This window comes from Seriola aureovittata, chromosome 9 (genome assembly GCF_021018895.1).
Source record: "Seriola aureovittata isolate HTS-2021-v1 ecotype China chromosome 9, ASM2101889v1, whole genome shotgun sequence".
Taxonomy (NCBI): Eukaryota; Metazoa; Chordata; class Actinopteri; order Carangiformes; family Carangidae; genus Seriola; species Seriola aureovittata.
The window spans coordinates 5,542,379-5,560,669 of NC_079372.1; the positions used below are offsets into that span (position 1 = coordinate 5,542,379).

General features: G+C 39.2%; 1 protein-coding gene across 1 annotated transcript; it reads left to right on the forward strand.

Annotated features, from left to right (window-relative positions):
- The first annotated feature begins 43 nt into the window (after positions 1-43).
- b4galnt1a (beta-1,4-N-acetyl-galactosaminyl transferase 1a) lies at positions 44-16,686 on the forward strand. The gene is made up of 11 exons (XM_056385969.1): positions 44-199; positions 4,050-4,261; positions 4,383-4,565; positions 5,843-5,949; positions 6,116-6,153; positions 6,268-6,448; positions 11,270-11,362; positions 11,454-11,641; positions 12,393-12,533; positions 14,415-14,652; positions 14,798-16,686. Exons 2-11 carry the CDS (start codon positions 4,050-4,052, stop codon positions 15,007-15,009), a joined length of 1,593 nt encoding a protein of 530 aa, XP_056241944.1. The 5' UTR covers positions 44-199; the 3' UTR covers positions 15,010-16,686.
- Positions 16,687-18,291: the final 1,605 nt, after the last annotated feature.

The following is an 18,291-nucleotide window of genomic DNA, read 5'->3' on the forward strand; positions in this document are numbered from 1 at the left end:
AACTTTTCTCTCCGTGACGTCCAAACATTGGCGTGGGATACGAGAAAAGTCTGTGAGTCGCTTCTGCTCAACGAACTTTGAATCCGTACTTACCTACATGAACACGCCTTTCTGATCCAGCTGTCACACTTAGTTGTTGCGAGTAGTGGGGATGAACAGGGACGAGGAGTAGTCTATTTGTTTTACGGAAACGACAACAGTAAGAATATTCATCTATCTTTCTCCTGTCTTTTTTTTTTTTTATATCTGCTATGTCTATGAACAGAAATGTTGGGTTTTTTTGGCGTGTTGTTTTGAAATGTTGGTTTCATCGCTTTTCCCCCTTTTTTCATGACAAGTATTTCCCAAAGAGAAGGGAGCAGTTTGAAGGCTTGTGGAAATGCGCGAACATTTTTCTGGTTAAACATCGGCTATTTTTTGAAGAAAGTTAAGGGCGTCTTCTAAAGGTCAAATGTCTAACCTTATTTTCATTGCTTTATAATATAACGCTCGACCTTTCAATAAAGAGTTTTAATAACTGGTGTATCCTATGTGGATATCCTTTATGGGAGCTCATTCAGCTTAATAACTCGGTTGACACGCAATCAGTCGTCAATCATGCACCATTTTGTTGCTTGTATAGGCTACACGTTCACTTTCTCTTGAAAATGACGTTGGAACATTTTACTGAACTGGGAGGCAAAGTGACCTATAGATAAGCGTTTTAGCGTTTGAGATGTTTAATACAGTAACAGTACAGTAAGTAGTAAAGTTTATGTAGTAGGCTCTAGCAAAGTCACAAACTGCTTCACAAAAGTGCAAAGTGCAAATGACAACCTGGTCAGAAGACCTGAGTGACCTACTAGTGATACAAGGATGAAGCAGATCACAGATGTACGCAGGTGCCTAAGGTTCTACAGTACAGGCCAAAAGTTTGGACACACCTTCTCATTCAATGTGTTTTCTTTATTTTCATGACTATTTACATTGTAGATTCTCACTGAAGGCATCAAAACTATGAATGAACACATGTGGAATTATGTACTTAACAAAAAAGTGTGAAATAACTCTTAACTCTTAAATAGGTCTTATATTTTAGATTCCTCAATGAATCAGATGCCTTATTAATGGGGTTGGGACAATCAGTTGTGTTGTGCAAAAGTCAGGTTGATACACAGCCGACAGCCCTATTGGACAACTGTTAAAATTCATATTATGGCAAGAACCAATCAGCTAAGTAAAGAGAAACGAGTGGCCATCATTACTTTAAGAAATGAAGGATGATTTTGTTGCTGTTGTTGAAAAAACAGGAACATCAGGAGATGCAGGAGTGACAATGTTGTTGATGGTGTCAACAGGATTTTAGGATTGTGTTAAATCTGGTTCGCAAAGTAAGAAGCCCTTGCATCTTTAAGCATTAACCATGTTGGTAATCTGTATTTAAAAATCACTTGATGCAGATGAAGCTTTGTGGGTTTCCATAGCTGCTCTGTCCTCTGACATCTGTGCCTTGAACAGAGGTGGACAAAGTACTCAGCGGAATTACTTGAGTCACATTATAGATATTTCTGGTCAAATATTACTGCTATACAAGTGAAAGTTGTTCAGTTAAATTTTTACTTGAGCTTTTTTACTTGAGTATTTTTTAAACTTTGCACTGGAGTACTTGCTTTAAAAATACTCAAGTGTTCAAAATACAATCGAATGACCCTGAAAACACAATTGAATTAACAAAACGATGCCAACTACAAACTCTTTATCTGGAAACAAGCAAACATTTAACACCTTGACGTGCTTTCTAAAGTTGGACAGCACATTTCTGTAGGTAGTGATGAATGTTGCTCGTGTTAAACACGTGTTAAAAACATTTAAAACAAAATGAATCTTTATTTAATTTAAAAAATGTAAACATGGACTAGAAGAATCTTCAGAATCATCTTTATCTAGCGTGGCCAACCAAGCTGTTCAAACATGCAGCAGCACAACATGACTGACAGTGGAGGAGTTGGCCGTGATTCATTCCTCTGACTAAAAGCTCTGCTTCACAGTAACAAGTACTTCACTTCAGAAATGTAGTAGAGTCAAAAGTACAATATTTGTCTTTTAAGTGTAAGTGTAAGTGTAGTGGAGTAAAAGTCATAATTTCAGAATCGCATGTTTCCTGGGCAGGAAGTCAAGTTAAACAGAACGTGTTAATGATCAGTAACATGCATCAGCAGCAAAGCTACAAGAAACATCATCTACGTTAATTTTTAAATCTCCAAACATAATAACTCTGTCCTACCTAACGAAAGAGGATAAACTCACTGACTCGCATTATAACCAGGGGGCCAGTAATTTACCAAACCAAAAAAGGAAAGAGGAAATATGGGATGCACCAATATAACATATGAGGAACTTTAACTGTCCACATAGCAGTTGCACCAACTACAATGGTGGAGGCAGTTTGACACTTTACATTACGTAATTAAACTGTTACATTTCTGCTGTGATGAAGTTGAGTTGATGTGCTTGAAACAAGGGAAGGAAACTGAGAGATGTGAGTCTTTGGCGATTAGACCCCATCGTGATGTCATCATATGTGAAAAGGGGGTGAGACTGTGCGAAGTATAGGAAAAACCCCACCGGTGGAGAGGGAGAGAACAGATTGGTACCTGAAGTCAAGCTGATTACAATTAGAGGGGCGAGAGAGGGAGAAAATGAGAGAGTTGTGAATGGAAGCGGAATAGAGATACACTTCCTGACTGAACTTACGCTAAGCTTCATTTAGCCTACCCTCATTGATATAAACGGGATGAACAAAATAATAGAAACACCTGTCTATATAACACGATCCAAGTCAACAGCACCAAAAGCTGCAGCCTCCAGAATGACCATAAAGTTGAATCAACACAATTTGAATTTTACAGCCATGGAGAAGGGAGGCTTTATTGCAGGACGGTTAGCTATCTGGCAATGTGAACCTGCCATAAAGTGAATGTGGTCGACAGGGTGAGTCAATGAAGAGGAAGCGCATCAGACAGAACTTTCGTTTGTGTTATGAAGGTCTTTAGGGTTGTCTGAGGTCTACAGTGAAACAAAAGAGTACAAGATCACAGGTCACACACCTAACAACATGTAACTGACCATGAATAGAAGGACAATTCACTGTAAGTAATAGGCTACATATGTTTTGTAATACACCAAACTAATGTAAATGGAATAACTTAATAAACAACACTTCTAAGAGACAAAGTAATTACTCTGCCGTCATGGTCTCATGGAGGTAAAACTGAGTCTTCAGCCTGAGATAGGAAAGTTTCTTGAAGATAACAAACACTAATTCGGAAGCATGATATTGCATGCAAAAATAACACTAATAGTGACAATGCATCATTCACCCACTAACATAAAACAAGAAGTTTCTCACAGTAACAAGAAGGTATTATTACTCTGCTCTGGCATCAATATTACTTTTAAGGAGAATAACTGTCCCAACAATCGGTTTCTAAATGAGTAATAATTTAGCTTCAGTGTAGGGAAATAATAGCAAAATTCACACACACATTTAACCTTCACCTCACCTTAACATTTACAATGAGTAACATTTAGGGTTGAAGCCTTCTTTCCCCTCATAACAAACTTCATTCAAATACACATGGGCTTTAAAGCAAAGGTCACACCTTTTTTATTTTCATTAAAGGTGGTTTAAATGATCAATACTGATGCATGAACAGTTGTGTATTACCTGGTTTACACGTCAGTTGTGCATCTGCAGTGTGATACATGGATTCTAGATCAGATAATCCTAATTGGGTTAAAATTCATCTTTCCTAATTTGAAATTTAACAATGTTCCGTGATTTTTAAGGTCTAACACTTGTAGCCTACAGAACAATACATAATCCAGGCAAGTCCAGATAAATTTCAAGCCAACTGAAAAATCATGTGAACTTGTCAACAATCCAGTCAAATTCAGTTTTTCCCATGTGAAAAACAGGGCTTATGTCTTTCACATGCATGTATTGTTTGTCTTATCCAGTGAGGCCTACTTGTCTACCATTTTGACATTTGTATTAATCTTCATTCTAGATGCATAAGACCTCAAAGAAGTGTGTTGGACTGATTGTCTGCGTTGGTGTGCTGCTATTCTTGCATCATGTTTGGTGCCCTGGGTCCAGCTCAGAAGTTGACATTCGGCCACGACAGGGGGGTACAATAAAGGAACTCCTGGATGGGAAAATTCGAGACATCACTGGCTCATATAATGACATAACCTACCATATAAAAGAGGATGTGGCATGGTGGGTTATTTGTCAGCATGACTGTGATTTTATTTTGTATTTTTGTTATATTATATTATTCTGCTCTGAATTCATATTTATATCCTCATCAATTCACTGCCTTTTTTTTTTTTTTACACAGTCGTTTGGCTCAGAATACTTGTGTGTGTCTGGCTGATAAGGAGACTTTTAAACTGCCATTCTCCAATCTGCTTAACCCACATGTGTGGGCCAACAATTTTGATGTCGCGTTTTTAAAGTCCCACCCTGACCCTGAGGGTGTAAAGCGTCACAGAGCTCAGGAGTACAGCAGCTTTCAGAGCAGGTAAGGTTTTAGTTAATGGAAAATGATAGACAGTGAACCCTTGTGTAATGACTGTCAGCTTGATGATCTCAGCAAAAAGTCTGTATGAAATAAGTTTTGGTTCCCGTTACCAAGCTTTAGTCATTACTGAATGACCTACTGCTAGTTTGCTAAGATACCTTCGAGTCATTCTGTAGTGTATCAGTTGACAGCTAACCTACCACTGATATAGCATTTCAATACACTGCCAGTGCAGTCTATTTAAAGGCCTTGTTCAAATGTGTTTGCTCTCATTAGTGTCCATAACTCCAGTGTGTACCTGCTTTAGTTATGTTTGCCTGCACCCTTGGTGCTCTAAATCACACAGATGCATAGCATCTTGCATAGTTTTCAAAAGGATGCAGTGCATGCACTGTCCACTTTATATTTAGCATCTTACCTAGTACTGTATTGTCATTATGCTAGCATTGTCCTTGCACTATATGCAGCTAAACAGCATCCCTCCTTGTGTGCTGTTTGTATTATTTTGCCCTGAAATTACATAAACAAGGATATAAACTTGATGTTAGTGAAAAGCTCAAATCAGCAGGCCAACCGTTCCATACTTCTGGTGCATAAACACTGAATGCACATCTAAGACTGTTCTAAGTGATGTTCCGTAAAAACGCAGTGTTCAAAGTGTACGACGCAGGCGCTTTTGGGGTGTGTCCATATCCACTTTTAGAACTAGCAAAAGTGGATAAGCACCAGGCACATGGTTCAAAAGGGTTGTACTTAGTTTCTTAAATAATCTGTAAGCTTTGCTGTGATATGCTCCATGGCAATGCTGGCATTAAGCCGACTAGTGATAGCAACATTTGATGAACAGCTAGCTGGTCACTAATGAAAACAGACATCTAACATTATGTACCCATCGAGTACACCAAAACAAAGAACAGAGAAGCTTGCTTCACTACACACACAGAAAGGGTGTACTTTGTTCTCTGCTCAGGACACCATTATATCTTTACACCGAAAATAGTTGTTTCCCGGAAAATGACAACTGTGTCAGTCAGAAACTTGCAAAGGCACTTTGCTGGAAGTAAGATAGGGGCCCTAACCCCTGAAAATGAAATATAATATCAATTAAGGCTAGTTTTGTCCAGTGAATGATTTACTTTAGCTCAAGACCGGAAACATACAGTGAAATCGCATTGAATTGCCTTCTCTGTGAATATTAAGACTATGGTATTGACTGCACGGTGATGAAGCAGTGCAGCTACGTTATATATCTAATACTGTATGTTCTGTGTGTAAAGGTCCTTCAGTCCTGCAGATTTGCTTATTGTAGCCGAGGCCAACAGTCCTCTTCAGTATCCTACCCAGGGGGTGGAGGTGCGACCCCTCAAAACAATCATCATTCCTGGTAAAAGCATATTTAACACGGCACAATACACAATATAAAAAAACTGATGATTTAAATGTTACCTCTTCACCGACTGTCAGTGCAGTGTTTGTTCTTTAACTCTGTTAAAATGCTTCACTATCATCCCATGTTGATATCCCTGATAATGATTCCTCTCTTTCCATAGGCTTGGGTCTTAAAGAAGAAACAAAATCAAGCCATACGGTAATTTTTCTCATTCTGGGTTTTTCATTGGGGTTGACATATGCTATTTTTTTGCATAAACATTAAATGTCTTTGTTTAATTTTTTCCCCCAAAACATGCATTTTGTGTAACAGGTGTCTTTGACAGCGAAGCTGGGGACTTTTGATGTTGCTGCTACAGTGGACAGTGTCTCTGTCAAAGGAGATGGAGAGATGCATATGATATTGTCGAGTCCTCTTCTCTCAGCTCTGAACCGGCAGCTGCAGTTCGTCACCTATAGAAACACTGTTTTCCATCCAAAGACAGCAGATACAGGTAAAGTTATTATGTGGATCCTATGTTGAATCTAAAAGTAGAATGTCATATGTACCGTTAAACCTTTTAGAGGGAAGTGATGACATACTTCCTCAAGGTGGAGAAAGTATCTCACTACACTTTAAGGAGTGTAAGAAATATCAATACAAGGTTATTTTTATCCGTAAATATATAGTGCATTCAGGTGCAATCAATCCCCATGGGATTGTGAATGAACACCAAAAAATAACTACCTTTAATCTTGCTGTCTGCCAAGCGAAGTGTACAGCACACAGGTGGAGCCAGGTGAGATGTGACAGACAGCAAAAGACTGCTCTCACAATGTAAAATTAAACAGAAAAGCGTGCCAAAGTTTTTGCATGAGGTTTTGTATGAGTCATTTTCTGTGACACAGCATGACTTTGGTGACTTTGAGCCCTGGTTTAGTATAGGTTGTTAGTGGTTGAGGCAAAGAGTCCCCTGCTGTTGACAGGAGGGAGCAGCAGCTTACTTTCACCGTAGAGCTTCATTCACATGCAGATACTCAATGAGACAGCAGCAGCAGTCAGGTTTTATGGATAGATATCTTATTCATACATGTGAGGCACCATTTCAGGCTGATTTGAAAAAGAAAACATAAAAATCTGAATTTACTCTGTCACGGATCAACTGGATGAATGGAGCTTCAAGTCCAAGAAACTGGACTTGGAGGAGGATTTCTATTTAGACTACGGAGATGAGGAAGTAACAGATTAGATCCCAATTAACTTCTAGCTGTACAAAAAGGCAGAAGAGGTTATTTTGGCAGGACCAAACGTTGCTCCTGGAAAAACGTTTAAAGAGCAGAGGGAAAAACTTCATGAGCAGTATGCAGACAAGCAGGAGGAGCTGGAGCAGAGAAAGGCATGAGCTACGGTTTAAACTGAAGCTCCAACAGAAAAAGGAAACCACAACAGGCTGCAGGATGTGAAGCTGATCAGTGCCATGAAGGAGCAGGTGTTGCGTCTCACGCAGAAGGAACAGGTGCTGGAGCGTTTGGAGAGTGTGTGTCAAGAAAAACGCTGAACAGAGGGGCTTCTTCACAGACACGTCTACCTCTGCGCGATCATCTCAACCAGCAGCACAGCCGGCAGCTATCTGAGGGGTGGCAGCAGGTGGAGGTTGCACGTAGTCGCTCACAGCAGCTGCAGGCCCAGGTGGAGGAACTTCACCTCCTTGCTTTCTAAGCTGGAGAGCAGCCTGGAGACGGCATGGCTGGGGGTCAGCAAAGAAGAGATAAAGCAAGAAATTAGTTACTGGTTACTGGTCCCACTGACCCAGGAACTGAACAACTGAGGGTCACACAGGACAGGAGCAATAAAATCTGGGACCAGAGAGCATGACATGGAGTATAAAGTTTAAGCAGATCGGACAGGTACATAAGAGCAAGTCCATATACAGCTTTGTATGTTTGGACAGGGAACCAATGAAGAGAAGCTAAAATTGGTGTAATATGTTCAGATTTTCTGGATTTGGTAACAATTCTAGCTGTAGCATTCTGAACCATTTGAAGACTTTTAACAATAACATGTGGCAGGCCAGAAAACAAAATGTTACAATAGTCAAGTCTTGATGAAACAAGGCATTAATTAAGATTTCAGCATCAGTCATAGATAGAGAAGACTGAATCTTAGCTATGTTATGTAGGTGAAAAAAGGCAGTCTTGGTGATATCTTAAATGTGCTGATTGAAGGAGAGGGTAGGATCGAATGTGACACCCAGATTCTTGGCTGTCAGACTATGAGAAATCACAAAACTGTCGAGAGAGTTATCGTAACTTGATCAAACTGGTGCCTATGTCGGCTCAGGCCAATGACCAGCATCTCAGTTTTTTCTGAATTTAGGAGCAAAAAAGTGAGAGACATCCAGCTTTTCTCAGCAGACAAACAGACCTCTAAATTCATAATCTTAGAGGAATGGTCAGCCTTTATGGGCACATACAGCTAGAGTATCATCAGCATAACAGTGGAAATTAACTCCATGACTGCGCATAATTTGGTCATGAGGTGAAATGTGGATAGAGAAAAGCAGAGGCAGGGTGTGTCGATATAGTGTTATTATAGGAGACACACTGTGTCAGATAAGTAGGACTTTAACCAGGGTATGGCCAGGCTAGAAACTGAATGTGAATGATCTTTGGCATCGAAGGCTGTACTGAGGTCCAGTAGGAGGAGCACAGAGGTGGAGTCTGTATCCATGGAGATCAGAAGATCATTTACTACTTCAGTGAGCGCTCTGTCAGTGGAGTGACTGGCCCTGAAGGCAGACTGGAACGCTTCAAAAAAGATTATTATTAGACAAGTGAGGTGAAAGCTCCTGAGGCACAACTTTTTCCAATACTTTAGAAAAGAAAGGAAGGTTTGAGACTGGCTGATAATTATTTAGGGACCATGGATCAAGGTGTGTTTTTTTTTTAAATAAAGGTTTAATCACAGCAGACTTAAAGCCTTAAAGCTACTGGGGACAGTGCCAGTTGTTAATGATAAATTAATAATGTTCAACACTGAAGGTCCCAACATTGGTCTTTGGAGAGCTTTGTTCTTTAAAAGCTGGAGTAGAGGAGGTGATTGTATAACTAATCTCATCTATTTTATGACTGAGAACATCTAGAAAATGATAGGGTATAAAGGACAAGCAGCTAAGAGATGTTAGAATGTGGTCAGTGTCTGTAATAAGACTTTGGATAAATTCACCAAATGATTCTGGGAACTGTGAATAAGGGCCGGCTGGTCTGTAAAGTGCCACAAAATGAAATGGTCGTAGTCTGTCATCCTGGAGAGGCCCATTCTCAGCTGATGGAGATGATTTCAATACAAGAGCTTCAAAAAGGTGAAAAGTCACTTCAAGTTTAGATGTTCATCTGAAACTTGACTTGTAGATTAATGCCAGACCCCCATCTTTGCTTAGTAGCTGGAGCAGCGTGTGCATTAGTAGAATCAGATGAAGAGGCTTCATTAACAGGTAGGACAATGTTTGCTTTAAGCCATGTTTCACAAAGACCAATCATATCCAGCTTAAGAATCAAGTCATTAATTAGTAATGCTTTACTAGACAGTGATGTGATGTTGAGGAAACCAAATTTGAGTGTCAGTAACAGGCTGATCAGTAAAGCCTCTGGCAGATGAAGCCTTAATAGGAATAAGACATCTATTATCTCATTTTTAAGGAGAAATTTAGAAGGCCTGCGCACGTGACGGTGTTAAGACCCAGTATGTGATTCTTTTTTTGGAGAAATGTGTCAAATGCTTTGTGGGAAACTTCATTGCCAAAGATTGTTATAATGGTGTCCAAAAACACTTTCAATATCGTGACAAACAACAGAGCCACAAAGGCTTGTCAAACAGATACTCCCTGAAACACATTTCTCTGAGAGGCTGTGCCATACCGAAACTAAACTGTGGCATGATGTGCTAGATGCACGCACTATATGTTATATATATATATATATACCGTATTTTCCGGACTATAGAGCGCACCTGTATATAAGCCGCATCCGCTCTATTTTTAAAAAAAAAGAGATATACAAGCCGCACCGGGCTATAAGCCGCAGATATCTATGTTGGAAAATTAGATATTTACTGCATGTACAGAACGATTTTGAACTGTAAATGTACATGTATATACCTGAACAGATTCTTCCCGAACAGTGCCTTTTAACACGGCAGCAACTTTGCTGATTAAAACGGAACAGAACCAAGATAAAGAAAACAGCATTTATTTACTTTAATTTCTCCTGTGTTTGAAACCACAAGTCACTTTAATCATCTTCGCTGAAACCCATGAAGTCGTCTTCTTCAGTGTCGGAGTTGAACAGCCTCAGAAGCGCTTCGTCACATCTGTCTCCATCAGTCTCGCTCTCCGTGTCACTGTCATCCTCCGGTGAAGTTGACCCTGAAGGTGCGCCGCTCTCTTCGCGTAGCAGTCCAGCCTTTCGGAACCCGTTGGTGATGGTGGATTTTTATAATGACCAGTTGGTAATTTATCTGCTAAAGAAAAAGTAGCGTATTCTTCTTTGCATTGATTTTTCGTCTATCTTATTTTTTATTCTAATTCCAGTTAGAGCGCCCCTAGCGGTGGAAGAAAAATCCACAGAATAGCCGCACCTGTATATAAGGTTCAAAACCCAGCTTATTTCAAACATTGTGTTTCTTAAGCTGTCTGACTGACCACATCTGGAATGATTGGCAGATAATTTCATAGAGAAAACTTTGCACATCTTTTATGTGAGGCAGGTGCATAGGAACTGGATGTGGGATCCAAAGTGGCAATCAAAAAATGCTGCACACTGTCTGACTTGCAGCAAGTAATTTATTGCAACATTTCGGTCCAACACCTGTTAGAAACGTCTAAGAACGTCACAATAAATTGTTCATTTCAAATAATCCTCTATAGAAAGTTTTTGCATGAGGTTGAGATACAAATTTAAAACTTGAAAACGTGTTTGTTTGTTCTTTAGACAATTTCAAAATTCTCAGTTGCCATTAGCATGTTAAAATGAATCTTTTTTTCAAGATTGATTGCTAATATCCCCACCCTCTTGAACTGCACATGTCACCAACTCACAGAACTATCATTGACTGTGACTGTGAAGGGAAGACACAAACCACAAGCTGATGAAAGATTCAGCTAGTTGTTTGTGATTTCACAATAGGTCACACTCAAATCTTTGTGTGGGGGGTGGGGTGCTTAGTGTTTCTGAGAAGTAAATGATACACTGTGGCAACGAACTGAAAAGTACTTTTTGGATATCCACCCCTGAAGTCTGAAACCTGATTGTATCACAATTGTCATTTTGATCTGCAGTGGAGTTTGCAACTAAAGGCCACCAGTCATTTTTCACCATTAAAGTTGGACATGGAACCATCCCCAGACTTTACAACTCCGGATACCAAAGAGGTTTGTGAGCAGCAGTCATTATCAGTTTTTATTTGTTCAAAGCGCCTGAATGCCACAGTGGAATATAACTGTGTTTTTTGTTTCCATTTAGAGTACAATATTAGTGCCCTTGTTACCATCGCCACCAAGACCTTTCTACGCTATGACAAACTCAAAGATCTCATTGACAGCATACGGCAATACTATCCCACCGTCACCATAGTGATAGCGGATGATAATGAACACCCTCAGCCAGTGACTGGGCCTCACATTGAACATTACATCATGCCATTTGGAAAGGTAAAGAAGTTTGAGTATGTCTCTGTGAAGTATAACTGTGATCAGTGTGTCATATATGCTATGACAGTTGGGTCCTATGTTAGATAATATAATTGATAGGTTTAAACACTTTTTCAGAATGGGAACACATTTGTCCTCTTCTGTCCAGACTCATGAATTTTTACAGTTTTGCAGTTTTGCAGAGCGCACCTGCCAAGCTCAGCATCGGACACTTTGCCTACAATTATCTTTATATCTTTAAATTCTGGTCCCGACCCAGCCTGACATGTTCATATAAGACTCGGGACTGGACCAGTAGACTGACTAAACATTCCTTCAGCTGCCGCAGCCCAGGTCCTCACAACTAGGAACTAACTAACTATTCAGGGAAAACCCAACATTGTTTCCTCTTGCTCAAGAAACAAACGAGACACACACTCATCTCTCCAAAACATTGCGTAATATTACACAAAGCAGGCATAGCATGATCATAATTTGAGTCTCATGACACAACACCGGGATTTAACTGATCCTATGTGCATTTCTGACACAGATTATACAGTGAGATTATTTGTAGAATATCAGAGAACTAGTGAGTCTCCAAGCATGTTATTTAGATTTAAGGACTGTTAAATCTCAACCCACACACACACACACACACACACACACACACACACACACACACACACGCACAGTGATTGTGCAAATATGTGAATAGAATCATAAAAGTGCAGTTAATGCATTTTGACCGCTGTTCATCTGCTGTATACAGGGCTGGTTTGCAGGAAGAAACCTGGCAGTGTCTCAAGTGACCACCAAGTATGTGCTCTGGGCGGATGATGACTTCATCTTCACTGCAAACACCAAGTTGGAGAAGATGGTGGACATCCTGGAGAAGACCACTCTAGATCTGGTGAGATGCGTGAACCAGATGCAATACATTGTGTGTTACAGATATCTGATGCGTTGTTGGCAACTGTACATACTGTACTAATTAAAATAAATAGATTAGAATCTCTGACCACCACAGGTGGGGTTAAAATCACTACACCTCCCCTAGAGAAATGAACCGATCTGAATGTGGTTTCAGATTCTATTAATCACATACACGACTCTATAATCCAGCTCCAGATGCATCCATGATTCATTTATCCCCCCACCTCTTCAGGCAGGTCTCTCAGGTCTTATGACCTGGGCTTTGCTGTCTGTCCCTCGATCAAAACGCACAACTAACAGTGTTGGAGCTTTTGCTCTCCTGGCCGTTCTCTGGGCTGTTTTAAATGTCTTGGTATGGTATTATTTTGTGGTACTTGTTGGTCTTGTATTGTTTTCATTGACTCGTGACGCACTTGCTCTAGGAGGTACTACATACCGTATATATAGTAGATAAACTTATACCTGACCTTATATTACATTAACAGAGAGAACTGCTTTTTAGCTGTCTGAGGTTTATAGACATTGGCACACACTTACTAACTTCCCTGGTGATGATCTACCAGGCCTATGTTGTGCTGTGTATTTAGCTTGTTGTCTTTTTGTCGTTCAAAGCAAATGAAACACATGTACAAGAGGATTAAGGTCAGCTATCAAGAACATTTCCTGTTTTTTTTACTTTTTTTTCAACTCTTGAGTTACCTGGCCTCTGTGATTGAAATTCTTGTGATTCCCAGGAGTTCACGTCTCAGGCAGAAGTATTGATACAAACTGACGTGCCGCAGAGAAAGTGATGAGCAGTGCAATGACAGCAAGTGAACCATAGTTGCGCCACACCAAGTTCTGAAGATGTCTATATTTGGTTATATATTCCCAGGTATCACATGGTTGCAACATTTCTCTGCACCTTACTCCGAATAAGGCAAAACTTTATCCTAAACATTTATGTGTGAAGATGCTGTTGGACACTAAAAACTGCATTGTCACATGTTCTTACCTAATTAATATTACATGTGTCTTGTCCTTTGCCCTACTTAGCTAATCATTGACAATAATTGCATTTGGGCTGTATTCTCTAAGTTATGCTCTCCTCTACCCCACGCAATGGACAATAAAAGTGTCAGCCATAGGGGTGTCTAAACAGTAACCCATTGTATAACACAGTGACAGCTGTTATTGCCTGAATAAGGCCTTTGTTTAGGATCATTGTCCTGCTGTACTGTCATAAAAAATTTAAAAACACATTTGATACAGAGCATTTAATGCAGACTGCAATTTCTTCAGTATCTACCCAGATGCAGGAAGTTGAGTACAGTAAAGTCAGTGTAACCTGATTGTAAAAACAGTTGTGAATCATTTTTCCCTCCAAAAGAAATAAAGTAGAAGTAGCTTCATGGTTTTTACAATACAATATATCATATTGTTCTTTTGTTGGAGAGGTGGGGTTTTTTTTTTATCATGTCATTAGTGATTTAGTGTGGCCAAGTGTCAACAACTTCCTTCTTTCTGAGTTATTAAAGGCATGACCAGATTTTTATGAACTTCTCTTTAAAACAAGTAAGTAAGTATGTGTGCTGTATAGTTTCGTGTATATGTACGGATCAGATCAGAAATCAGGCCGTCTTATACTGGTGCCTTCTTTCACATAAAATGTGGATGCTCAGTGATCCAAGACGTGTGTCACTGGACTGCAACATGCCTGGTTTTAAACTGGGAGACGCTTTTTGGGTGAATCACATTTTATGGAGGGTATAACATACTGTATATTATATAGTACAGTACAGTGTCATTGTTATATATTCTTAACAATTTTATTTCTTGTGTATTGATTGTCGTAACATTTCTGCCGTTATGACTTCAGGTTGGTGGTGCAGTGCGAGAGGTGACAGGTTACACTACGACATACCTTCACACCATTTCAGTGGAAGAAGGGGGAGAGGAGGGAGACTGTTTACATATCAGAAATGGCTACCACCACGTCGTCAAGGGATTTCCGAACTGTGTGGTAGCCGATGCCGTCATCAACTTCTTCATGGTGCGAACAGACAAGGTGCAGCAGGTGGGCTTCAACCCCCGTCTGGCACGGAGCGCTCATCTGGGTGAGTCTATCTATATTTAGCTCATACCAAGCTATTCTCTGTATATCGCCATTATGACACTGCTGAGTTGCAGATAGCAAAGAAACAAACTCTGCAAAAAATAAAGCAAGGATTATCATAACCTAATTTTCTTTCGACTCTGCAGAGTTCTTCATCGACGCTCTGGGCTCTCTCCACATTGGCTCCTGTAGTGACATCATTATAAACCACGCATCAAAGATCCATCTACCTTGGGGTCAAACAGACGACCAGAAGGCCTACAAAAAATTCCGTTACTCGTCCTCCAGTGCTAATGGTAACATTATTAATGAAATCTTCTACTTCAAGAACAGGTTCAAGTGCATGACTAGTCCCTGAAACCAGGGCTCCCGACAGGCATCAACAGCTGCCTTGATGTAAGAAAAGATGGGATGTTGTTTTCGGACGGAGCAAAGACAGAGAATGTATTGTGTATGTATTTTTACAGCTTGTTTACTGGCTAAACTTGTTTATTGACTGTGTAGACAGATTTTGTTCTGTGAACAGATCACAATTCTTTGTTCTTGATCCAAATATGCACTTATAATAGTACTATTTTTTTTAGAAGTAAATGATGCAATTGATCCAAGACAACATGTGTTGGATCACTACAAGACATTAAGTAGTGAGTCAGTAATCCCAGATGTTTTGAGCTACAACCACTTGGAGAAGCAACATTTCCAGTTTAATGCTCACTTGCTATTTATTTGCTAATGGCAGCTCAGAAAGTGACTCCTGTGCTGTTTTCATTGCAGTTAATTTACGAAAATCAGTATCTCACCGGTTTGAGATCGTATTCGTTGATTTTCCTCCTAAATACAAAAGTGTAAATATTTATTTTCAGACACATGAAATTTCAAAGCACTTGAACTTGATCCAGCTACTGTAACTTTGAATAAGCCTCCATACTTATTGCACAACAACTGAGTATATTTAAGCTACTGAAAGGCTTACTATTCATCAGACTTACACTGTCATTCCCACACAAAGCAGCTCAGCCCATGGATTTGTAAGAGTTGATTACTCAAGAATGTTTTTTGAATTATTGTGACAGACACTGTATTTATCACTGGGCGTGACATGCTGTGCATGTAAACTGAAAAGGCTGTAAAGTGAGTCTTTGTACCATTGTATAGTTGACTTACTGAAGCACTAATCTAGGCTTAAGTTTACCATCATCTGATCTTTGCTAAAAATAATTGTAGTGAGGAAATAAAGCTCATGCTACTGGCTTTAACTATTCATTCAGGACAAATAGATAATCACGTGAAAATCTGTGCAGAGTGTTACTCAAATCAAAAGTAACTACACCTCCCAATTGTTTTAAAATTAAAGGACATGAATCCGATCATAAGATAATAAATCATTCCTCATGTTATCCATTTCTTTGATATCTCGCAGCATTTCTACCTGTTATTCAGCTCAGTCTTTTTGTACCTCACTGGTTTCTTAGAAATTTCTTTTCAAATCAAATCTTGTCAAATGTCTCCAACTCAGATGAGTTTGTTGTTTATTCTATTTTTAGATACAGATAGGTTTTTTCAAAATACAGTTAAAAAAATTAAGAAAATTAAAAAATAAAAATGACAAATATACATTTTGGATCGGGAATTATTACAATCCTTAAAGATGGAATGTTTCTTAAAGTACAATAGTATAATTATTATACTATTTTAAACTGCTGCAAAAAGCAAGATGCCGGCTTTCCTCACATGGACATTTAACATGAATGACTGAGACAACAGTCACTAATAACATAAATAATAATAATAATAATAATAATAATGCCACATGTAAATGTAATGACTCTATCATTAGGGGTACTGGTTACACCTGAGCTTGTCTAGAGTCAGTGTCTGCTGTGCATATCTCTCTGAAACATTCCGTGATGTATGGCAGTAGAATCTGTTATATTTGTTTGACTTACTTACTGCTTGTTTTAACTGTTGTATTGCTGTATTTTGAAAAGTGTCTGAAAAGGTTTTTGTTTTTTTAATTAAAAACTGTCTCATTTTCTCTCTTTGTGACCGCCTCACTGTTTTGATGTGGATGTCAACTACTACGTGTTGTTGTTTGGGGGCTTTGTGAATGACAGGGATTCCCAAAACAAAGGTGAAAGTGCTCTAGTGTCAGATTTTGTATCATCTATATATATGTTCCATTTGTTGTTTAAAAAAGAGAGCATAAATACAGTTAGCAACAATTAAATACATGTATGGGCTTCTAATTCGCTACAACTTAGAGGGAAATACGCACAATTTTGAAGATTAAAAGTAAAAGCATTGTCTGCAAACCATTTGGCTTGGTTGGGGCTCCTTGTTATGTTTCGGATTATCTATGAGCCAAACACAGACTGCTAGGATAGATTCATTTAAATGACTGTTTGGGGCCCAAAGATTTTCAAATGATTCAATAATTTGCAAAAAAGCAAAGATTAGCAAAAAGCCCCAAAAAATGAATACAGATTTGTATAGCCTAACTTTGTTTCTCTTCTTTCCTGTCCCATTACTGTGGAAGCCAAAAATGACCACACTCACCAATTTTCTAGTATGGCCTTTCTCAGCTTCCATACATTATTCATCTCAGATTTATGTTGTGACCTTTTGGAGGGGGTCCGACCCCTGGGTTGGGATCCACTTGACAAAACTACTTCACTATAAAAAGGGCATTTAAAAGGAGCTCCAACTCTAAAAATGTTATGTTTTACATGGCTGTTTTAGTACTTTTACTTGCGTTAAGGATCTGAGCATGGACGGTTTTAGTTTGTTACTATGGTGACAGCTGATTTTGTCGCTTGCAAATCACGTGACGTCAGAAAAAAAGAACCTGCTGAGAGACTGTCGTTCCAACATTTCACCACAAGATGGAGACAAAGCACCAGGCTAAAATGCCATTGGCTGCTAGATGAACTACCTCCTGCTCTGCAGTAAGGTGCCTAAAATTACCATTTTTACTAGCGGTGGTGGTAATAGTAGTAGTAGTAGTAGTAGTAGTAGTACCTGTAGAGTAATAGTATCAGTGGTAGCATTGCTTCATACTAATAATGAACACTCTTGACAGGAATAGAGTCTGTATTTTCTAACACATTTTACAGTAACTTCCTACTTTTTTTTTTTTTTTTACCATTTCCACTTCAGTTTTATTAATTTGACAAGACAGGGATCACTTGTTTCGTTGTGTTTTTTTTTTTTCTCTCTTATCTTTCTTTTCCTTAGTGTTTGAAATAAGCCAGAGCTACCGACAATTATTCTCAAATGAAAATGACTTCTTTCTTTTCGTATCTTTTCTTTTTTGATTTGATTATGTTTGGGTGAAGCACTGTAACCATGTGCATGCTGTACATGTACTCAGTACCCCCATTTCTGCAACCACACCTGTAAGCACATTCTCATAGGTGAATCAAAGCTTTGTCATTAGATTGCTGACCTTCCTTGTGTGTGTGTGTGTGTGTGTGTGTGTGTGTGTGTGTGTGTGTGTGCGTGTGTGTGTGTGTGTGCGTGCGTGTGCGTGTGTGTACACGTTAGTAGGTCTGCCGGTAGAATCTGGCTTAGTAAACATTTGGCCAGAGCCTTGTACCATGTTTTAATTGAAGTGGACTACTTCCTGCCAATTAGTGAAACA